The 24,954-nt window shown below is 37.5% G+C and overlaps 1 protein-coding gene across 2 annotated transcripts in view; it reads right to left on the bottom strand.

Moving 5' to 3' along the window:
• The window catches only part of Rps6ka5 (ribosomal protein S6 kinase A5), a 189,507-nt gene that overhangs the window by 26,509 nt on the left and 138,044 nt on the right, over nucleotides 1-24,954 (bottom strand). For both annotated transcript variants that reach the window (XM_041633200.1, XM_041633202.1), the window contains 2 exons: nucleotides 16,353-16,436; nucleotides 14,596-14,699 (listed from right to left, as the gene is read on the bottom strand). In XM_041633200.1, coding sequence (XP_041489134.1) covers nucleotides 14,596-14,699; nucleotides 16,353-16,436 — 188 coding nt within the window. The remainder of the gene's footprint in view (nucleotides 1-14,595; nucleotides 14,700-16,352; nucleotides 16,437-24,954) is intronic.

Genomic DNA, 24,954 nt, shown 5'->3' with positions numbered 1-24,954 from the left:
AACAACAATCCAAAACAATCCAAGTGCATGATTTCACCTCAGTAATTTAATGATAAAAATAATGAAATCAGTGAAATAGAGAATCTTAACACAGTACACATGGTGATAAGGTTCATTATTTTGGTTTACAACAAGATTTCTGTATTGTACAAGTTAATAACTATTACAGGATTGGGGATATACTTCATTGGAAATCCCTCGACTCGTATGAGTTACTAGGTTTAACATCCAGTACCACAAACCTAAACCTAAATATAACAAACAAAAACAAAACATCAAACAACAATAAAAACAGGGAGAAAAAACCCTAAAACATAAATGTATGAAAACATAGTCAAACCATGGACTTCCAGGCCAGATGGAGAATAAAAGTTGGCTCTTTTCCTTACTGGCTGTTTGACCCTGAGGTAACTAATGAATTCCTTTGTTCCCTGGTTTTCTCACCTATAAAATGCGAGTAACAACAGTATCTACCTAAAATGAGTATCACGAATTAAGACTTGCATAGTTACCAAGGCAGTACATGGTATAGAGCAAATGCTTAATAAGTGTGAACTACTGTTATAGTCTCTCATTTAATGTAACCATAAAGCAGACAGAGAAGCTATATCAGCTAACCACTGAGAATCATGAAATGATACTGGAGCCAGGCGGTGGTGGCGCACGCCTTTAATCCCAGCACTTGGGAGGCAGAGGCAGGCGGATCTCTGTGAGTTCGAGACCAGCCTGGTCTACAAGAGCTAGTTCCAGGACAAGCTCCAAAACCACAGAGAAACCCTGTCTCGGCAAAAAAAAAAAAAAAAAAAAAGATACTGGAACTACAATTTTTGGAAGAAAATTATAGCCATGATGTTAGTATCAAAGCTAATTATATTTCTAAACTCTATTCTGGGAGCCAAAGAGAAGACTGGTACAAGAAGAAAAATAAGCCATTTCGCTCTTGCTATCTAACCGTCTGTTACTGCTCAATGACTACAGGGTTTTCAACTCCAGCAGAAGCAGACAAAGCAGACCACTCCTTAGAGTGGGCCCAGGCATACCTGAGAAACCAGAAACCCTTTCTCAGAGAAAACCAAACACAGCCTTTCCCATTTCTATATGTTTGCTGTACTTTTTGGGGGAAAGAACTACTTGTGTAAAGGACTAGGGTACAAACAAGCATACTGTTGGTGGCATTGCCTACTGTTGCATCCTGATGGAGAAATATGCATATGGCTGATGTCATCTTGGGATCCAACTCCATACCATCCACTACTTAAGCTTTATCATGGTTGCAATATCTGCTGGAAGTCTATCTACTATGTATCCTGCACAGGGAAGACTATCACCTAGTCTAAAAAACACACAGAGCACAAGTACGCACCTTGGTGGGCATGTCAAGAGGAGGAACATCTGAAAACAAGAGATGGCACTATTGTGAAGCTCAGCCTGCAAACAGGCTCACAGACAGTGGCCAAGATTGGACGCTTGTCTCCGGCATGCATGAACTCTCAAGGGTGCGCAGGAGAGCAGGCTCACATACAGAGAACTGACAGGTGCTGGGAAGTAGGGAGAACAACAGGAAGAAACAGCTAAAATCTGAAAAAATTTCTGCTGGAAAATGGTGACAAAGTGTGGAGATGCACAGGAGTAAATCCCAAGTCACAATATGACCAAAATCAGGGGTCAAATCAGCAGATGGAGATACGTACTCCTCTTCGGCTTAGGAGCAGGAGGGAGGAAGCATAAAGGAGCCTGGGAATGAAGGTGGTGAGGTACTACTTCATTTGGTGTGGAGGAGGTACCACTTCATGAGGTGGAGAACGTCAGAAGCCTATTCCTGTGGCAAAGGAGCAGGGCTAGGATGGGTTCTCGGTTGGTGAAGAGTGGTGAGGAAAAGGGTCTATTCAGCCTTTACTCTGCGGGAACATAACTCAGGTTTACCTTTCTCTTACAGTGTCCTTGAGTCTAGTGGGTAAAGTAAAACAATTTAAAAGGAAGGATTTATTTTATCTCAGTTTCAATCTTCAGTTGGCTTGGCTTTGTTACTGTTGACATCAGGTAATGCTAATACATTCATGGTGGTGGGGAACATGGAGTGGAACAAAGATGTCCATTTCATGAGGGCTGGCAAGCAGACAGGAAGAAGAGGTCAGGACAAGATACAAATTTCAAAGGCTACACATCTCTTGGAAGCTGCTAAGTAGATATAGGAAGAAGGTCCAGGACAAGACACAACTTCAATGGCCTACTTCCTCCAACTAGGCCCACTTCCTAATATTTCCAGTCTCCCAAAACAGAACCAACCACCAACAGAGGTCAAGCTTTCAACCCATGAGCTGTGGGGAGACACTTCCTATTAAAACCATGACACATAGATTGTGTTTTCATTCAACCTTACAATTTTTCCATTTCATGACAAATGGTGTTGGCTCTCATGGTCTGGTTTCCTCATGTTGCTAGAATCTCAGAATTACTCATAAGACATCCTGAGTTAAAATGATTTCAATAAATCTCATTCTCATCTTTTCTAATACTAAAAAGGGGTGGGTAAGCTATTATGGGGTATTCACTCAACAGTATATTACAGCTACTGCAAACTTATGCTTACAAAGAGTTGGCGACTGGAGAATGCTTATGACAAAATTTAAGCAAAAACTGTGAAATATAGAATTTCTTGTCTGAATAAAATACCATACCAATGAAAAAGTCTAAAATAGTATCTATGAAAATATTTTGTTTAAGGAAGGGCTCTAAGCTCCCGCCCTTAGCTGAGGAATTACTGACAGTTGATGGCTTCTGGGGAGAAAAAGTCAGTTTCCTGTAAGGGTGTAGCTCTGGTAGGTCACTATGTTCGAGTGGACTGCTCAACACCCATGAGTATTTGGACAGCACAAATGGGACTTCATGGGTCCCATTTGAAAAGTGAGGGGGTCGGGCAGTGGTGGCACACACCTTTAATCCCAGCATTAGGGAGGCAGAGGCAGGCCGATCTTTGTGAATTCGAGACCAGCCTGGTCTACAAGAGCTAGTTCCAGGACAGGCTCCAAAGCTACAGAGAAACCCTGTCTCGAAAAACTTTCTGCACACTGTGAATTCGTATCACTCTCACTGGTTAAGAAAAAGTCAACAGGCTGGTAGCTGAGCAGGAAGTTAAGTGGAAAAGCCAAACTAAGAATGATAGGAAGAAGGGCGGAGTCAGCGGAGTCACCAGATAGACACAGAGGGAGTAGAAATGAATGTGCCATGCTAACAAAGGTACCACCATGTGGGAGAGGGCAAATAAGGAATATGGGTTAACTTAAAATGTAAGAGCTAGTTAGTAATAAGCCTGAACTACTGGCCAAGGATTTACAATTAATATAAGCCTCTGAGTGATAATTTGGAAGTGGCTCCTGTATAGTAGTAGCTCAAGGAGAAATTAGGGGGAAGAATGAGAGGTGAATATGATGAAAACACTTTGTATGAAATTCTCAAAAAATGAAACTATAATATTAAAAAAGAAAAGATAGATAAACAAACAAACAAATTCTACTTGTCCCAGGCAGTGGTGGCACACATGCTTTTAATTCTACCACTTGGGAGGCAGAAGCAGGAGGATCTCTGAGTTTAAGGCCAGCCTGGCCTACAGAGTGAGTTCTAGGATAGCCAGAGCTACACAGAGAAACCTTGGCTCAAAAAAAAAAAAAATCCTGTTTGCCTCTGGGGCAGTATTTGTTTCTGAAACAGGGTCTCATCTCATGTAGCTCATGAGAGTCAAGAACTGGTTATGTAGCTAATGATAACCTTGAGCTCTTGATTCTCCTGTTTCCATGTGTAAAGTATTGAGATTACAGCTGTGTGCACTATGCCTGTTATTACTGACAGTTTCTCTTGTGCATGTTTTAAACTATTATAAACATTACTTTTAGAATAGAAGTAAGATGAACTTCATTTCAGAGTCACCGAGAAGAGAACAGAGTGTGGCAAGGGAATCTTGCAAGGGTGCCACTGCACATAGTTATCACCATCTACAAGGCATTCTCTTTCTCCTCCAATGTAACTCCATTATGACTACTTCCCTGACAACCTGGTCCCCAAAGAACCATACCTCTTCTGTACTTCAGAGTGCCTTACCACTCACACATTTATCAAAAAAATGTGAATTTGGATGTATTTCTCCCATGCCTTCCTACACATAGTTTACTTAGGACATGGACTAGGCCTTTCCTTCTTTTTTTTTTTTTTTTTTGCTTTCTCCTTAGGAAAATTAATTAATTATTTTTCTATTGTTTGTAAGCCATAATTCGACAGTCTTCTATCAGAAAGGAGCATCTACTAGACCAGGAAAGAAAACAGCAGCATGGAAATAAGCATTCTCAGAGAGACAGTGTGAAGTAACTTCCCCATCACCATGTACTTGATCCCAGCCCAATCTCAAAGCAGCTGGGTAGGTCCTTGGGCCAAATAGACCCGTTTTTTTTAAAGTTATTATTTATTTATTTATTTATTTATTTATTTATTATTTATTTATCTGTACACCAGCAGTTGCCATCACCTACTTGTCAGGGTTGAGAGTTTACCCATTATAATGTGGGTAAATTTCCTCTCAGCTTAGATGATCGCATGTAGTGTACCGGGGCTATGGCAACAATTCTATGAGAGTACATTCCTTCCTCTAGACATGGGACTGACTGCAAAGGGGACAGAACATTCCAGGCTATCACTTCACTTTGGGTGTTATGAAGTCCTCACTTGGTCCTTATAGCTTGTTCCTCCTTTAGCCAAAGCAATTTACTCACTGGGAGCAAAGATTCTTTGGCAGCTTTGTCTGCTTTTGAAGAATCTTTGCCTACCCTCAGTTATCCAGTAGTTTCTGCGTGCGTTATAAATACAGTTATGAACTTTAATAATGTTTCATCTTCTAGGAAGCCATCCGAGTACATATATAATCATCCCCAAAGACTACACTGCCTAGTAACAATATAGGCACCTTAGTCAAAGCTCATTCTAGAATGTTCACATGATACACTTTCAGCCCATATTCCCGTCACTAAGTGATGTGCTGCTGTGTACGTCTCCTCTTTCATATAGTTACCTTATTTTCCTCTTGCATGCCATACACTTCCTGTGTCTCTAATCCTATTCCTGGAAAGCCTTTGACACGTGCCCACTCCTGCCACCCCTTCTGGTGGTCAAGGAGAGAATCCTTGTTTCTCACAGGCAGAAGAAACAAAGACATATGCACACCTGACTGAAATATGTTGGAAAAAAAAGGCCCTGCCTACCTCAACTTGTAGAATCTTGTCTAAAAGTGGCAAGTATCACCTAATGTTTACCGCCCTTCCTCTGTGTGCAGGGCTTTGTTAGCACATCAAGATGCTGTGCCTCCTCTCACAGGCAGTCAGATCACTGGTGGGTTTGCCTTATCAGATGTGCTTGAAGGCATCTTCAATTGCATTGGAAAAGCTTTGAGTAAAAACTAGGTTCTCACTGCCTTTCCTATGGCTTTTATTGGCGAAACACTTCTTAAACCTCTTCCTTCCTATACGTTTCGACAGATCAGCCAAAGCTCTTGAAGCTCCTAGTTCCTATCCACTCTTTTACTGCTATCAGAATACCATTTCCTGCACGGGCTACAAGATGGTGATAGTAGAGGGTGCAGAACCCAGGCCCTGGGGTTCTTTGGGACCAAGTGGTATCACATGACAATAAAAACAAAAGTAACATTTGGAGCCCCCAGAAGAATATAATTAAAAGATTTTAAAATGATGGTTAAATGGACAAAATTCAGAGTTCAAATGTAAGACCCTCATTTGAAAGGACAGTTTAGGCGGCTATGGAGAAGCATAAGACCATGAGAAAAAGCAGGTCACACCCAATATCTGGGGAGCATGAATACAGAAGGCTAATTCTTCCCTCTATGAATCTTTCCATAATGTAGGAGGCTGGTTTTTTATACTTCGGAATGATGGCTTATGGTGGTAGTGGAGCGGTAAATGGGGTGACAAAGTGTTGCCACTGGGGTAACATCATGAACATGGCAAAAGGCTATACCTTAGGTGAATGAGAACCTAAGGGGCTCCCTCATCCCCCCCTAGGGGGGACAGAAACAATAACTGGATGGACGGTATTTCTAAGGGACCTCATCCAAAGCTAGTTGGAGTATCCTGAGGCTTTATTCGGAGGTTCAATTGCCCACACCACATACACCGAAGGAATAAGTCAGAGCAATGAATCACAGTGTGATTCATCCTCATTCCTGTATCTGTGTGCTGTGCAGGTGAAGCAACAGTGAGAAGACAAAGAAAGGTAATGGAGGGAGGAAGACAACAGCCCGGACAAAATGTGTGCTAGGAGAAGGGTCATTTTAAATACTCTGCTCCCCTCATTGAACCCTTCTGCTCCTGGGATTTAGTATAAAGCTACTACAACTGTGCCATGCAGAATAATGTACAGACGAAGAACAATGGTGGGAAATGTTAAGATACTTGGGGTAATGAACACCACACTCTGGGAAGCAAAAACACTGAAAATACTTATAATGAAGAAGAAAACACCAATCAAAGAACTTATACAATAAGCTAATAAAGAATTTTATCATAAAGACTTGAGAGCATAGGAAAGCCAAACTCTTCTCTCTCTCTCCCTTCTCCCCTCCCCTCCCTCCCTCCCTCCCTCCCTCTCTCTCTCCCTCTCTTCCTCTCCCTCTCCCTCCCTCCCTCTCTCTCTGATGCTGTATAGCCTGGTTGGCCTGGAACTCACTTTCTAGACTAGGCTACCCTTGAACACAGAGAAATTGGCTTGTCTTTGCCTTCTAAGTGTTGAGACTAAAGGTTTGTACCACCATGTGCAGCTATGTATCTATTCTTAAACAACAAAGACACCCAGTATACAATAATTATATGTAATTATTTTGCACACAATTCCCCCCAAATAAGTTATCTATAACAAACAAACTTTCAAGACTCAAATGAATTCAAGATGATAAATGACAAATCAGTCTGGAGACAATAGAATTACTGGCTTGTTTTTAAGTCAGAAAGATAGAGCAGGTCATACAAAATCACTACATTAAAATGATTCTCTAAAGAAAAAAGTTCCAGGAAGGACAACAATAAATTAATCACTCAAATAGGAGTAGATAATCTTTCTCAAAAAGTACAAAAGAAAGGCTTATTTTTAATGTTGATGGCCCTTAGAGGTCACAGTTTTGTATTCACAGACCCGTAGGTGTGCAGTGGACTAAAGGCCTTTCCTGATGAGCTTGCACATTCTTAGATGGGTTAAGCTGCCATGTTGGGCTAGCCTTCATAATAACGGGATGAAGACAATCCTAAGCCATCAGTAAACAAGGAACTAAGCCTCCACACTAGCAGTCTACAAGGAACTGAATCTTAACACAACCACGTAAGTGTGGATACAGATCTTTCCCTAGTTGAGCCTTGGGACAATTACAGTCCGGCCAAGACTCTTGACTACAGTCTTCAAGTAGAAGATGCAGATAAGATGTGTCCTAATTTTTTGAGCCACAGAAACTATAAAATATGTATTATTTTAGTCCACTTAGTTTTGAGGCAGTTTGTTAGTTAATGGGTAAGGGAATACTAACAGAGACAGACAATAAGTATTTCAAGCTTTGTAATCTATAGGGTCTTATGATCACTAGTCAACTCTGCTGCTACTGCAAAAAGCTGCAAGAGAAAATATACTATAGTACAAGCATGTCTGCTTTAATAAAATTTTACTGATGGACACAAATTTAAATTTTGCATCATGAATTTTACTTTCAAGCAATGCAAAAAAACATTCTTAGTTCCTAATTCCCTACCTCTCCCCAACAAAAACAAACTGTAGAAACAAAACAAATAGGCAAGCAGAATAAACCTTGCCTGCAGAGTGCAGTTGGCTGACTGTTACTAAACAGCACTAACTGGAGCTCTTCTTGTACAGCCATCTCTTGGTTTTAGTTCCAGAACGCAGGGATACAAAAATCTGAAGATGCCAAGTTCTTTATATAAAACGATGTGGACATGGTGCGTGCATAGCACCCATGTACATTCTCCCATATACTTAAAACTGCTCCAAGTTATTTCTGATACCTGATACAATATAAATGGCTGTGTGAACAGCTATTACATTGTATTGTTTAGGGGAAAACTATAAGAAAGATCTGAACTTGTTCACTACTGATGTATCAATTCTAGATCTAACTACACATAAATGAACGAGATCTGGAGTGGGCAATGCTCAAGAAATGAGAACTAGAGACTGAGGACTTGTGAAGGGCCCGAGGCTGAAGCAGAAACTATGTATTACTTGTGTTCATGGAGGTTCAGCATGGTACTCTGTAGCATTAAACTCAATTTTTGCTTTTTGGCACTTCTAAAATACATTTTATTCTATATCTTGATCTACTGTTAGTACAAGAATGTGGAACCTGCAGATATTAAGAACTGCCTAGACTTTTGATAAAACATAGCCCTAGACTTAAAGACCTATAACAATGTAATGTAATATTAATATAGCATACTTTCCTGAGAAAAAAATGAAACAGTAAATAAACATCTCAAAGCAAATGTATTACTCCACTTCAAAGGCAGAGAAAAGTAGACAAAGAAAAGAAAATTGTCAAGAGATGATGGGACAGCAAGAGATAAACATTTACATCTTGGTTCTCAGGTAAGAAGATATTCATTTATCATATTTTTCAAAACTTCAGTACTGTAAGATCAGATAAAAGAACTCTCTTGATGGGACAGTAGCTTCCTGTTCTGCAGTAAAGATATGTTCAAAAAGATAAAGTTCTACACAGAGAGAAAGCTAGTGAGAAGACACATAAGAAAAAAAAGTCCATGATACATACATACATACATATATATATGTATATATACATATACATATATACATGGATAAAGATAAGAAACAGGTGTACAAAAAGCTAAACAGAAATCTTCCAAGTATAAATTAACAAGTTAACATCTGTCTAAAATGGTACCAAGATAAGAGGAATCTGAAGTAATTTCTTATGAATAGTCAACAGAATTGAAATGGTTTACCCTATAAAAAACTGTCTTCAAATACCTGCAGCAATGTTGTTGGCAGTGGTTGGGACTCTGGGCCAGGTGATTCTTAGATTCTAATTCAAAGATTTGAAATAAAGACTCACACAGATCACAAAGGCAGCAAGGAAACCATATTCTAAGCCAAGTTATACAACAGGTCAGAACACAGAACAGGGGAGCAGCAGGCTACAAGAGTGAAGATACACAAGAGCCCTGATTACTGTTTGGGGATTTCTTTTTAAAATAGTTTTGTCTTTATTTTCTATATTGACCACAGTTTCCCTTCCTTTCTCTCCTCTTGCTCCTTCCCCGACTCCCATCTACACCCCCCTCCATCCACTCACTCCTCCTCTGTCTCCATTCACAAAGGAGCAGGCTTCCCATGGGCTTGAACAGAGTATGGCACATCAAATTGAGGTAGGACTGTGCCCCTCCCCTGTACAAAGGCTGGGCAAGGAAATCCAGCAGGGGGAACAGGTTCCCAGCTTAGCACCAGGGACTTACTGTTAGGAGCATTACAAACAGATTTCTGTGATGGTGTTCAAGAGAAGTATGGTTACTAAGGATGCCATTAGTTCTCTGTTTTGGTTGATAGAGTAGGCTGCATAAATAATTCCACTGTGTATGTACTTTCCTATTATGTATCTAATTTTAATGAAATGCACACTCAACTATGTAGACATAAAATAGTAAATAGGGGATTATTTCTAAAAGTTCACCTGAGGACACAATTTTGTTTTATTGAGCATTCACCCCAACTAGTTCAGGCTGGATTGGTGTTGTATCTACTGGAATTACATCTGAAGAGAAATTAAGTTTTAGCAGTCAAGTGGGGGAGAAATGTACTCTATTGTTCAGAGAGGACAAGTAAGGGTCTTAGGTTGTCAAGTGCACTATTAAAAGAGGAGTGTATATCCAAGTCCCAGGTTTCTAAACTATTCCCTATGTTTGCCTGCTTCAATGTTTAGAAAGAGTCAGCAGAATTCCTCTACATTCTTGAGAGCACGGGATCAGAATTAACAGGAAAGATAAGTTTGGCGTGTTTAAGAGGGAAAACAGACATAATTAAACCAGATCAATATGGGATACAGCATCCATGAAAATTCCTACCTACCAGTCCTTTCAATGACAGCATGGGACAAGTAAGAGACTGTACCCACACCCAAGAAGAGAGTTTAACTTCCAGAAGAAAGATGGACTCTTAGGTTTTCTTCTCATTTGAGGTTTTTACTATGAAATTTGATAAATTAACCAAATATTTTTATTGACTATTTATAGACAGCAATAGCAAGCAAATAACATGAATAACACATTATTTGTATCAAATAAAAGTACAGGTAGTAGTAGGGCTAAGTTCTTAAAGATCATAAAAATTAATGAACAGAAGAAGGGCTTGGTGGCATATGCCTTTAACCCTGGCACTCACTAGGCAGAGAGGCAGGTAGATCTCCATGAATTGGAGGCCAGCATGGTCTACGTAGTAAATTCCAGGTTAGCCAAGGCTACATAGTGAGACCCTGATGTGGGTTCCCCTCTGTATGCTGTGAATGCCATTAGTTAATAAAGAAGCTGCTTTGGGCCTATTGCAGCACAGAATAGAGCAAGGCAGAATTCCAAGCAAATAGATGTAGAGAGAGAGAAGACGGAGCCAATGAGATGCCATGGAGCTGCCGCAGGAGACAGACAACCAGGAGCCTCATGGTAAAAATATAAAATAGAAATGAGTTAATTTAAGATGTAAGAGCTAACTAGAAATATACTTAAGCTATTGGGCAAACAGTATTGCAATTAATAGAGTTTCTATGTAATTATTTCGGGTCTGGACGGCTGGGAAACAAAAGAGCAGCTTCAGCTAACAAGACCCTACCTCAAAACAAAATTCTTACATAAAGAATGCAAGAATTCAAGTCAGGCGGTGGAGACCTTTAATCCCAGCACTCAGGAGACAGAGGCAGGTGGATCTCTGAGTTCTAGGCCAGCCTGGTCTACAAGAGCTAGTTCAAGGACAGGCTCTAAAGCTACAAAGAAACCCTGTCTCGAAAAAAAACAACAACAACAAAACAAAAACAAAAAACAAAAAAGAATGCAAGTATTCAAAGAAAAAAGGTCTCTACCAACTAAAACATTCAGAGGTAAGATAATGAATAACACACTTATCTCAATGATACATTTAAAAGAACAAACTATGAGGGATTTATATCAGTAAAGATAATACGAATGATTATCCTAAAAGGAAAAGATGGAGTAGGGCAATTCAGTCATCAAAAGCCACTAAATGAGTACATTAACACCAAGTTTTAAGCAAAATTAATTAACCTGACAAAGATAACTGATTAAAAGGAAGAAATTCTATTTTAATTCTTGAACATTCATTTGTTCTAATTTAAAGTTTTCAGACAGATGATTTCATGACCTCTCACTTGCTAAAACCAAAATGTTAAATGGTTGAAGGTAAGGAAACAAAATCAATTTAAGAGTGAATGCCATTTGAAGAATTTCTGCTATCATAAGCAATATACTTCTCCCTACAGGCAGACAGAACTAGAAAGGGAAAGGAAATCATGACCTAAAATCATCACCTCATGATGATGGCCAAGATTTCCTAGAATTTTGAGGCATTTTTTCCAAAAATTAATCTATTAGTTTTTTTAGATGGGGTATCAAAGTTCTGCCTAGGCTGGCTTCAAAGCTGTAACTATTGAGACTCCATGACCAGCTGGATTATGGATATGGATCACTACACCCCACCTGAGGAATTTTCAAATGGTCAAAAATCCATTTAGAATTAAAATTTAAAAACAGTATTTAGAATTTTTGTAATAGGTATAATTTTAGGTAATTTTTTAAAAAATTCCTTCTCAAAAAAAAATTCCTTCTCATTTAACTTAGGTATTACGTTGGAATACTGAAGTTTTTTACTTCTGAGTCTGTCCTGGAAAAGGTACATCTTATTATTTTACTTTATTGACGTACAATGGATACACAATAAATTCATGCAAAGTTAAGTGGATGAAGCCTGCCTTGTATATGTATCTCTGAAACTGGCAAGATAATTAAGAAACCCATCCCCTTCCTAAATTTCTCATGTTCTTTTGTGAATTTTTCTTTCTCTTCTCCCTTGCCAGTCCCACACCAAGCAACATTCTGCTTTTTGTTAATACAGATGAGCTGACATTTTCCAGAACTGGAATCATACAGTAAAAACTCTATATTGTCTGGCTTCTTTCACTCAATACCATTATTTTTAGATTTATCCAACTTCTTGTTTGAATTAATACAATGTACACTTGTACTGCTAAGTAGCTCTTTATTTGCATGGACACACCATAATTTGTTTAACTGCTTGTTGACAGATACTTGGGTTATTTCCAGTTTGGGATCACTTGCTGCTGTGAAACAACCTTCTTGTACATGGTAAAGATTTACCCCTCGAATTGGTTTAATAAAATGCAGATTGGCCAGCAGCCAGGTAGGATGTATAGGTGGGGAAACCAAACTAAGGATGACAGGAAGGAGATGGGCAGAGTCAGGAGATACTGGTCAGATGCAGAGAGAGCAAAATAGGCATGCCGTAATAAGAAAATATACTGCCATGTGGCGGGGCATAAATAAAGAATATGGGTTAGCTTAATATGTAAGAGCTAGTTTATAATGAGCCTGAGCCATTGGTTGAGCATTTACAAGTAATATTAAGCCTCTGTGTAGTAATTTGAAAAGTGGCTGCCAGGTATTTGGGACTAAGTGGCTCCAAGACAGAAAACATATGCCTACAACTTACTGTACAAATTTTTGTAAGGGTATGTTTCGTTTTCCCTTGTAAACACCTAGGACTAGAATGGATGGCTCATGTAGATGTTTTGCTTTCTAAAGAAACCGCACATTTTCTGACATTGTACTATTGATACTATATTATTAAGTTCCCCTGCTCATACTCCCTTACATTTCCTCCATATTCTTACCAACATCTAGCATGGCCACTGTCTTTATTCATAACCACTTGAGCAACTATGGGAGTATTTCACCGTGGTTTGAACCTGCATGACACTGCTCACCTTTTCACATTTATTTGCCATTCACTGATCATTTTCAGTGAAATGTCTATTCAATATTTTTGCCTATTGTATAATGAGGTTGGTTGATTTCTTAAGTTTTTAGTTTTTTTATATGTTTCTATACCAGACCTTTGTTAGATATAGGATGAAATTTTTATACCAGTGACTTAGTATATTCATTTTCTTAATGTTTTGAAGAACAAAAGTATTTAATCTTGAAACAGTCTAATTTATAAATGACTTCTTTATTGACTGTTCTACTTAAGACATTTTTTAGCTTACCAAAGGCCACAGTGAATTTTAGAAAATTAATTATGTGGAGGGGGACACAAGCTCCACAGCACATATGGAAGTCAGAGATAACTTTATGGAGTATGCTTCTACCTTTATGTGGGTTTGGGGATTGAACTCAGGTCACTAGGCTTGGACAGCAAGCATCTTTATCTGTTGAGACATTTTCCAGTCCCACAGATTTTAAAAAATGTTTTTTTCCAGGAGTTTTATAGTTATAATGTTCTTATTTAGACATACTGTTTCTTCCGAATGGGTTTTTCTATACAGTAGTATTTATTGAAGTCTTTCTCATCTGAGTAGTCAGTGGTTCTAGCATCATTTATTGAAAAGCTCCACGCAAAATGACAGGTCTCTTTGAACCTCTGTCAAAAGTCTGCTACCTGTACATATAGTTTTATTTCTGGGCTCTATTCTGTTTCACTTATCTTCTTTTCTTTTCCCTCCTTCCCTTCCTCCCTTCCTTTCTCTCTCCTTTCTTTTTTCACCTTTTAGAGACTAGGTCTAGCTGTGTAGCTGGAGCTGCTCTAGCACTTGTGAAGTTAACCAGGCTAGCCTTGAATTTTTAGCAATCCTCTTGTTTATACCTTCTGAGTACTGGGATTGCATACATGCAAATTATTCAGGATTCATCTGTTTGTTTTCACACCAAAACCAAAGTGTGCAATAATTACAGCTTATGATATATCTTGAAATCAACTTTGTTCTTCTTCAAAGGTAATCTAACTAGTCTAGGTCCTCTTCATTTCTACCTGAGTTTTAGATCAGACTGCCAATTTCTATGTACTAAAAAAAAACAGCCTATTGGAATTGTAGTTGTATTGAATCCACAGATCCATTTGTAGGAAAATAATTATACTACAAATAAGTAACTATAAAATAATAAATGTGTTATTGTGTACATTTTTGAAAAACAGTAATTCTGCAAGTCTCTGGGTTCCCATCTCGCATTTCAGACACTTCAGTCAGCAAACTAGCTGTCTAGGTTTCCCTAGATTATCAGTTCCATTTCTTCAACGTCACATGGGCTGTCCTTCCCTGTGTTGCACCATCTTCACTGAAGTGGACTCAGTATTTATTTCTGTCAAATCTGTCCTTAATGTTAGAAGATTCAAGGAAAAATAGGACAAAAACATAACACTGCAACTGTGATACTTATTAAGAATGAACAGAGAGTAACACCCAGAAGCCTACAAGAGGCGAATTTTATGACATTTGTTAAGTCTTACCTAGATATCTCAGCCTGGGAATTCTTTTCTCCATCAACAGTGAAAGGAGACGCTCCCGTTAGTAGTTCATACATTAGAACACCTAAACTCCACCAGTCAACTGCCTATAAAACAATAATAATTTCATTTTGTAGAATCAGCAAATAAAATGTGTCACAAGAAAAGAAGACCAAAATAAAGTTACATACTTAAGAATATTTCACCAAAAACATTTTCATAAGAGACATTTGGCAGAAAAAAAAACTATAAATTACTCAGAACTAAAGGTGTTTTAATGATTTCCTAAATCAGTTAGTTTTACCACTGTTAATTTAAAACAATTTAACTTAAAATTTATTTCCTTAAAGTTTAGGTAGGTGGAATACTGAATTTATGGCCTGGGGGAAAAAAGGTGCCAACCAGCATTTTATAAAGCATTCATGCTCAAAGAACAAGATAGAATTCTTTAAACTCAAAGCAAAAATGTAAAATCTTTCACAAGGGTGTTACTTTTTAAACAGTTCCCTAAAAATCAATTTCTCTTACAAAAATCAATGGGATGTTTAAAATAATGGAAAATACAATGTACTCTAAACTCGAAATCCATTTATAAATACAATTATTTGAACAAAAATATTTAAGAGACAATATTTTTGGCTAGTTATATTATGGATCCTAGCCATGCAGAAATTCTATAAAGAAGGTTTTCTTATTTGAAAATTAAAGCTTTAGTACTTATTTTTCAAAATCTAAGTTATAAATTCCGACTGAATTGCACAATAGCTTTAAATTATACCATAAAGCAAACTAAACAAGCATTTCAACTCCTGAATTCATATAAGCAGTTTTAATGCCAGTTGAGTCTGCCCTCAGAATGTTCTGTATTGGGCACGAAACCATGCTCTTTGGCTAATACAACCTGAGATCAGATTCTAGTCACTGGCCAGTAGCCACTGCCATTCAGCCTTGGGGAATGGGATTGCTAGACATCAGACAGGTCATCAGAAAGGAGACCACGCATTCACCCCAGATACTGGATCGTGTATGTGTGGTGTCTTGAAAGAGGATGAAGGAGAGGAGAACAATAAGGACAAGCCAGCCAGAATTCATTTGGAGAATGCTATTGTTAAATCGAAAGTGAGAGGAAAGTATTACCCTTTAATACAGGATAGAAAAATGACTTCTATAGACTTTATAATGACTTAGAACTGACAGCTTCTTTATTATCTTCATTGGCACTTTCTTGTATGGGGAAGAGAAGAAGGGAAAAAATTTAAAAAAAGGAAAAAATCAAGCTCTTTAGAGAGTTAGGAAAACATACTGTATTTTGACTGCAGAATTTTCCTTTTAAGGTTATGTGCTATTTCTGTTGGAGAATAATCAACAAAGTTATCAATATCTTTGTAAAGTTGACAGCAGAAACTGGGAATAAAATATGAGTGGTTTTCTTTTTCAATTGTCTCTCACTATCTCGGTAGAAAGACTTATTAACCAAAGGTGGCAAACACAACCACCATCCATTTCTGTCTGTTTCCTGAGAACTTAACCATGCTAATAAAACTCTGCCAAAATCTTTCTCCATGATGCAGAAAGGAGCCACCTACACAGCTTAGGTATTCAGTCACACTTCTGTGTTACACTTGGTTTTAATGCAGAGAACGAATGAAGGTAATAAGTATCAGAGTGTTTAAAGACTGTACTGGAACTTATTAACTGGGATTCACTCTTACTGTACAATTTACGGAAACACACAAAATAGTATCAAAAGTAGAACATACCTTGTCATGTCCTGAATCACCCCCTCTGACAATATCTGGTGCCATGTATTCAATAGTTCCACAAAAAGAATAGGCTCTTTCAGTCTTGAACAAACAAACAAAAAGGGGATTTGATTTCAAGCTAGCGTGGCAAGTAACGCATGTCACTGGTTGAATTACAGCAGCAGTAGCAGTAGCAGAGGTATAATCCGCCCAACAGACCCTATGTATCACGGCAAACCTCTGCCTACTCAAGAGGGTAGACACCTGAGACAGATTTCTCATGCCTGAAACACCTCTGTCAGGTATCAACCCACTCACAAATGAACCCGTTTAATGTTTCCTTCTATTATTGTTCTTAGTGCATGCATATGACTAGTTTATTTAACTGTTCTTTCTTAGAAATGGAAACAGTCCTAGTAGGGTAACATGAACTAACATTTAGTAAATGAAGGCTTTTATTTCCAAATATGCAAAATTGGGAAAAATACCAGAAAACTTTGAGGAAGGTCAAAGGCCAATGAGTATAGTAACTGAAAACCTCTTCCCCCCAACACTGGCACTGTTAATGGCTTATTTAATGATGAACAAAAAGTGTTTTGGGAAAACAGTGGTCTCTTAATGACAGCTGTTGATTTTCTTAAATAAAACTTTTTAAAAAATTTAAAAATGCTAATATATCAATCTCAAAGTTAGCTTTAAAAACTTTTAAAAAATTCATAATTACCAATAGATCATCCCAATGTAATAAAAGAGAAAGTTAATATTAAGACGCACTAAGGAAAAAAATCTTTATATATATGTATATATATCACACATATATACAGCTATATCTTAAGAGAGCTTTATTTTAATGGTGGCATTAAAATATTTCACAAATGCCAAGTGTGGTGGTACAGACACATATATAATCTCAGCATTTAGGAGGCTGGTTCAGCCTTGTCACCTATGACTTCCAGGCCAGCCAGAGTTATATAGTGAGACACTGTCTTAAAACAAAATAAATCTATTTTTATAAAACTTTCTTAGATGAAAGATCTCTGATTTATATTTTATTTCTCCATCAACAAGGTTTCAAGAAAAATAAGCACTCCTTTTATTTATCAATTTTTAAATGTGACGAATGCATATTATTGTAGCTGTGACACAGAAGTGATAGAAGGCTCCTGTTTTATTGGTTTGAGGTTAAACAAATCCACAGAAACAATGCTTTCAACACCGAATTACACTACTCATCATAATATACATACACAAAAATAAAGTTAATATGGTTTATGATGATTCACTCCATTCCTTCTATATTCTAGGGACATTGAAATACTATTTCCCCTAGGAACTAAAAGAAGTAACTTAGGTAAGGGACAATAAGAAATTTTGTTGTTAGTTGGCAGAACTGTGCTTTTGAATGACAATGTATATCATGTAACACATCTCTCTGCTTCATCATTTCAGGACCAAATTCTAATACAGAGGCAACTACCAAAAAGATTAGCATTAAATAAAATTAATTTCACCTAAATTTGTGAATAATAGGCCATAACTTTAAATATTTCATCATTCAGAAAAATATGCATTAAGATGTATTTATCAGATTATTAAAATGCTTCAAAATTCATTTCTAAAAAGCTCCTTAAAACGAAACTTGTTTTAACTTAATATAATATTTATTATGCTATAACCCTTTTTAAACATAAAGCAAAAAATACTGCATAGCCAACCTCTAGAAATACATAAAAATTAAATTATTTGATAGCTCCTTTAAAAATTTTTATTTTTTGTGTATTAGTCTTTGCTTTCATGTATGTTTATAAACCACATTCATGCCTTGAGCCTCTGGAAACCAGATGAGGGCACTGAGCATCCAACCTAGGTCCTCTACAAGAGCAGCTACTGCTCTGAACCATAGACACATCTCTTCAACTTCATTTGGTATTATTTTAAAAGATAACATTAAGATATCTCTAAAACACTAAATGCCAAATCAAGTTTGAGAAGTACGAAAAAAATTCTCCAAACTTAATGAGTAAAGATTTGATGAGTTTAGAAGTATTGCTTCTCTTGATTTTTGCTTAGAAAACTAGTCTTGTAGGCAAATCTAATAAAACTTTTATCTCCATTTATAGGTGGCTTTGCCTCACATATTTTGAAACTATGCTGATTTCCTTCCCAGTGTGAGACAACAAAAATCAATTTTTAATAAAAAGTTCAATGGGGCTGGTGATTTAGTAAATATGGCAATTGCCAGCAAGCCCGATGACCTGAGTCTGATAACCAGAATCCATACAGTGGAGAGAACTGATTCCTCTAAGCTGTCCCCTGATCTCCAGTTGCATGTCAGTCCAGACATGTATACATGCAAATCAATTTTCAAATTAAAGGTCTTGAAAATCTGTATTTTCTTCTCTAAAACACTAGATACTTGTAACTTTGATTTTTAAAAGTATATGAAATATATATATTGGTTAATACTGGAACGATGTGGTAATCACTAGCAACCATATTTTATTTTTAAAATCTTTTTTACTAGAAATACAATTACAGCACTTTCCATTCTCCTTTTCCTCCTTTCAGCTCCTCCCAGATACCCACTCAAACCGCTCATGTTTCCCTATTTTCAAATTGGAAACTTCTTTATTATCATTTTGTATGTATGTATGTATACAAACATATACAAATACAATCTAGTGAGCCCACTGTTGTTGTTTGTGTGCATACGGTTTCAGAGTTGACCACCTAAATTGGACAAACAATAAAGGGGCTCATTCCTACAAGAGGCTATACTACATTCTAAGTCATGTTTTAGTTTACCTGAAAGCAATAACTATATATTTTTTCTTTATTGTTGAAAAATCAACTTCTAAATAATTCATGCATCACCGAAAGACAAAATGACTATGAGTTTTAAAATAATAACAATTACAGAAATCAGAACTTGAGAGAGTAGCTAACAGTTCTTTCTATAAACTATTATTTGTTATTAAAAAAACCAATTATTAGTGAGATAAATATAAAATTCCAAACTTTGGAAAACACACACACACACACAAACACACTTTAAAGAGAATAAAAGGAACAAAAGAATTAATTAAAGAAGTGGCAAACTTTGGGGACTGCATAGAACATATCTTACAGAAGACTAAGGGCAAACAGGTGGCAAGACAGATTGTAAGTTGTTAATGTTGGTAATTTAAAAGGACACTACAGAAGTATAACAGAAATTAGAAACACACAGAAATTCTATGAACAAATGGAGGCCAAAGAATTTTAGACAATGTTATTTTATATAAAATTACAATTTACCCAAACTAGATCACAAGTAACTAAAGTCTAAATATACCTATGTGTTTATATAAGTCTTTGAGCTGCTTGTCATGAAAATAGGAAACAAAAACATGGGCCAACCTAGTTGTGGAAATGCATTCATTCAAACTTAGAGAAGTTTGTAAATTTCTGTATATAAAAAAATCTGTAAAACTATTGCAAATGCATTTTTTGAATCAAAACCTTGATATAAAAATCAGAAAAATGCAGTATCACTAAAGGAAATTATTCATCAACTTAAATAATAACATTTCTAACAAATATTAATACAAAAAGCCAATGAGTAAAGAAATTCTTGAAACATGAAGTTTGTTCTAGAGTGAAACATGCTCTACCATGGAAAAACAAGCCTTCCAAGAACTAATAATAAAGTCTATCTACCAAAAACATATATATTGGGCCTAAAGAGATGGCGAGAGGTTAACAGCACTGGGCTATTCTTGCAGAGTACCTGGGTTTGGTTCCCAGCACCCACATGGTGGCTCACAACCACCTGGAATTCCCATTCCAAGGGATCTGACTCTGCTGGCTTCTGTGGACATCACACACACACACACACACACACACACACACACACACACACAAACACACACATATTATTCCCAAACACACAGAAACTAAAAGGTATGAAAACAAAAAAAGAAACAAACCATTGCTACTTATAAATTGTGACTCTTTCGTGTATGTGTGTGTTCATGTGGAGGCCACAGGCCAACTTCTGATGTCAATCTCAGTAACTATGGTGACTTTTATATAATTTTTACTTTTTGAGATTATAGCAGAATTATATCATTTCCTGTTCTCTTTCCTCCCTCAATCCCTCTCATGCACACCTCTATTTCAAATTCATGGACTTTTAAAACTGTAGTTATATGTATATATGTTTGTCTCTCCCTCTCTCCTCCTGAATACATAAATACAACCTGCTCAGTCCGTATAGTGATACTTGTATCCATCTGGTATTGGTGTGCTCTTCTCTGGAGAACCCCTCCCCCAGCATTCCTTAGTTCACTGTCTAGAAGGGAGCTGTCCCCCTTTACATTAGCATTTCTACTAGTGGTGTACTTGTTTAGAACATGTTTAGGCTACCACGATTTTTTGATGCAGAGTCTCTCAAGGGGACCCAGAGCTCACCTATTAGGGTAGCCTGGATAGTCGGTGAGTTCCAGGGATCCTCTTATCTCTGCCTCCCCAGCACTGGGATTACAGTACATGCCAGCACACTCATCTTATGTAAATGCTGGGGACTGAACTCAGGTCCTCATGTTAGCACAGTATATATTTTACCATCTGAGCTATCTTTTCAGCTCCAATTTATTCTTTTAATATGGTAATCTACATAAAATACTTCAGTGAATCTATAATGTATGGAATTGTGCAATGTTATGTACAAGATTAATAATGTTCCCATGTTTCAGGCTGATCCCTGAAGCTCATGGCCAGCCAGCCTAGAAGAATTGAAGAGTTCCAGAGTCAGTGACAGGTTCTGTGACAAAAAAGGTAGAGTACTAGAGAAAGACACCTGACATCAACATCTGGCCTCTATACACACATGCATACACATGAACACGTACCTGTATGCACATGTGCACACCTGCACCTCCCCCAACATGTACCCACATACAAATTCAACTCAGAATATACCACTCACGCACATCTTAAAAACATGAGATAATAGTGTGCACTGTTTATGGGCACACACAAAGGAAAGCTAGTTACAAACACAAGCTAAATTCAATCCACCACCACTCTTCACATGAACTTATACAGCTGTAGGCTGCACAAAAATATACATGCAGGTTGATCAATATCATCTGAAATTCATTATCATTAACCTTAACTAGACCTCCAAATGCTGAGCAACAAAGTCAGTTATTTTTCAAATCCACTTATTTTACCAAGTTCAGTATCTCCATTCCTTTCCTTATTCTCAGTGAGAAAATAAAAGCAATCACACAGACCTTCCACAAGCTACCTTTAAGCCTCCACGCCTTCTTATGCCCAATAATTCATCATCTTCCTGAATGACCAACCCTTCTCTGGCTAAGATTCACACTGCCTTGTGCACTTGTTGATATCCATCTCAAAGAGTGTTCTAAGCCCTTTTTTCCTCCCTTTATCATTAGTATATTTATTCCCTCTTTGTTTTCAGGGATATTCTAACTGGCCTATGACATGTGTTATATCTCCTCTCTTGCTCTCTCAGACAGGATCTCATTTTGTAGCCAAGGCTGCCTTCAAACTCACTATATAACTCAGGCTGGCCAAGAACAAATGATTCTCCCTGACTGTACCCTCCACACCCAGTTAATTTCTCCCATCTTAAAGTATGGCACCCCAGTCTCTCTCAAATCTACCTCATCCTCTGCTGTGCTCTCCTCCCTTCCCTACTTTCTTCTCCATAAGTACCTGAGTTGTGCACATGTGTGATTGTAAGTCTATTCCCGTTCTCTCCTAACTAAGATTTTGATTGAGCTAGTGTTCAACCTTCAGTTCTCATCTTACTTGGCTTTAATACAACTGACAGCTAATCATTTCTGTATTGAGACAATTTCTCCCTTGGCTTTAAAGAACTGTCTCTTTTCTTCCCAGTTTCTTTTTCATGCTCTTTTGTTGTTCCCTCTCCTTTGTCTTATTCTCTTAGTATTGAAATAACTGAGTCAGATTTATCTTTTATTCTTTTCAATCTTTACTTACTCTGTTGATGTTCTTATCTGTGTTCAAGATTTGAAAAACATCACTTATATACAAAATTGGAAATTATCAAATTTATGTACATAAAGGAGATTTCTCTCTCAAATCTCAGACTGATAACAGTGAGTAGACACTTGCTTTTATGTCTCATAGATCATTCAAATTCAGCTTACCGAACTGAACTGGTTCAACCAACCCAAGTCCTGTAACCTCACTCTTTCAGCTGCTCCAGCAAAACACCTTAGAGCCATCCTAGATTCTTCAGGTTCTCTCATATCCTACATCTAACTCTTAAAAATTTCCATTAGTCTTATTGTCAAAATATACTCCAAATCTACTTCTGTATATATAGTATATATATATACACACACACTATATATAGCAAATATCTGCAATATACACATATATACACAAACGTATATATTTTCAAAATATACTACAAATCTACTTCTGTATATACATACACACATGTATATACATATGTGTTTATACACACACACACACACACACACACAAATGTATATATTGTCAAAATACACTCCAAATCTACACCACTACCTGTGGCTCAAGGCAACATCATCTTTTGCTAAGACTACTGCAGAGCTTCCTTAACTCAATTCCTGTCCCACTCTGGGTTACTATCCATGCCAAGCAGAATCATATTCTAAAACAGCTCCATTTATGTCGTGCTACTCAGACTCACTAGTGGCTACTGGTCTGTACAGAGAAGCCATGGTACTTACATGCCCTTTCCATGTAACCGTTCCATATACTTACATGTCCTCACCCCACTACTCTAATCATCACTTGTTCCATACAACCCACCTCTTTCCTAGAAAAAACTTCCCAAGCTACCTACAGGGCCGGCTCTCACTTTCTTCACACCTGTCTCCTCACATGTTAATTTCTTGGTAAAGCACCTCCAGGTCAACCTAGTTATTCCCCGATCCGTCCATCCCTTTCCTACTGAATTTGATTCCTTGCAACCTATTAATATACTACATACATATTTGACTTACACATATTACTGTCTGCTGCCCAGTTTAGAGGAGAAACCTTTGTCTCTTTGGCTCACTATCAGATCTCCACATCTTGACTGAACATGGCAGACACTGATTCAGTATGTCCTAAATATGCAGAAAAAAATGGAAGTGTTCTTAACTAAAAATGTGAGTTTTTATGAGCTCATATGGTATTACATTATTTTGCTCTCTGACTTTCATATGCATTCCAAGCCATGGACGTGCATACATATATACACACACAATGTAAAAAAAACCATACTATTATTCTGCTAAATGGACAAAGCAACAAAATGACTCCTAATGACTTGATACTACACTCATCAATGAATCCCTCACTCAACCCTCATCACAGAAACTTCATACAGTAGATGTCAATTCACACATGGACCCACAACTTGTCAACATGCAGAGAATAAGAGCCTTTGGAGTGCTTGACTGTAGTGGGATGTCTATACTACACTTTTCCCCTCAAGGCTCTATGTGAGGGGTGGGGCAGAAAGAATGTAAGAACGTCAGGAGCATGATGGTATACATCTTTAATTTTAGTACTCAGGAGGCAGATGCAGGCAGATCTCTATGAATTCAAGGCTAGCCTGGTATGCAAGTCCCAGGCCAGCCAACCTCCCCTCCTCATGTCCTGGCAAAAAAAAAAAAAATTATAGGAGCCAGAGGGGATAGGAATGGATCATTTCAAAGAAACTGCTTTTTTTTTTCATACACAACAGGGCAGATGCACATTTGAACTCTGACTGTGACAGTATGCATAAGATCTGCAAAAGCTCAAGCCAGATAGAATCCTAGAATGGAGGAGGGAGAAGGGCACAAGGTCTTTCTCTATCAAGGAGCTACTGTATTAACTGATGCTGGAAAAAATATATATTGCCTTTAATGGTGTGACAGCTGGTATATTATCAGAGCAGGTCCCATACCCAGAATTAGTCAGCCAACACCAATTGGACTCCATAAGTTTAAGAGTTGGGGAGAAAAAAAGGATAAAGAAAAAGAGAAAGAGAACATGAAGTTGGGAGATAAGGAAGGATCTGTGTGAAGTTGTGGGAAGGGAAAAACTATGATAAACAGTAAAACTGCCAAAATTTAATAAAAACAATGTTTTAAATCAAAGAAATTTACAAAAAACAAATAGTAATAACCAATTTTCAATCTTATTATCCAAAGGGTAAATTCTCCTAAAGTCCCCTTGTGCAGCAGTTTTCAACTTGTGGGTCTCAACACTTTGGCAAACCTCTAGCTTCAAAAAAGTTTACATTATGATTCATAACCGTAGCAAATTTAGTTATGAAGTAGCAATGAAAATAATTTTATGATTAGGGGTCACCACAATTGAGAAACTGTATTAAAGGGTCACAGCATTGGGAAGGTTGAGCACCACTGCCGTAGTAAGTCCCTGACGCTCAATATAGTTTTAAATAATGTTCCTTTGCTCCTCAGAAAATAAAAGAGACAATTCTACACTTATAGATGCACCTTATTCATTTCTGCTGTGACCAGTGGCTCTCTAGTGTACACATCATAGGAATGCTTCCTGTCATCCCAAGGCAGTGACCAGCCTACTCTCATGGACA

This window comes from Microtus oregoni, unplaced genomic scaffold (genome assembly GCF_018167655.1).
Source record: "Microtus oregoni isolate MIOR12 unplaced genomic scaffold, Mior012 000043F_ref0000047, whole genome shotgun sequence".
NCBI lineage: Eukaryota > Metazoa > Chordata > Mammalia > Rodentia > Cricetidae > Microtus > Microtus oregoni.
Note: the sequence above shows the minus strand (reverse complement) of the source record. Positions and strands in the feature narration are given on the sequence as shown.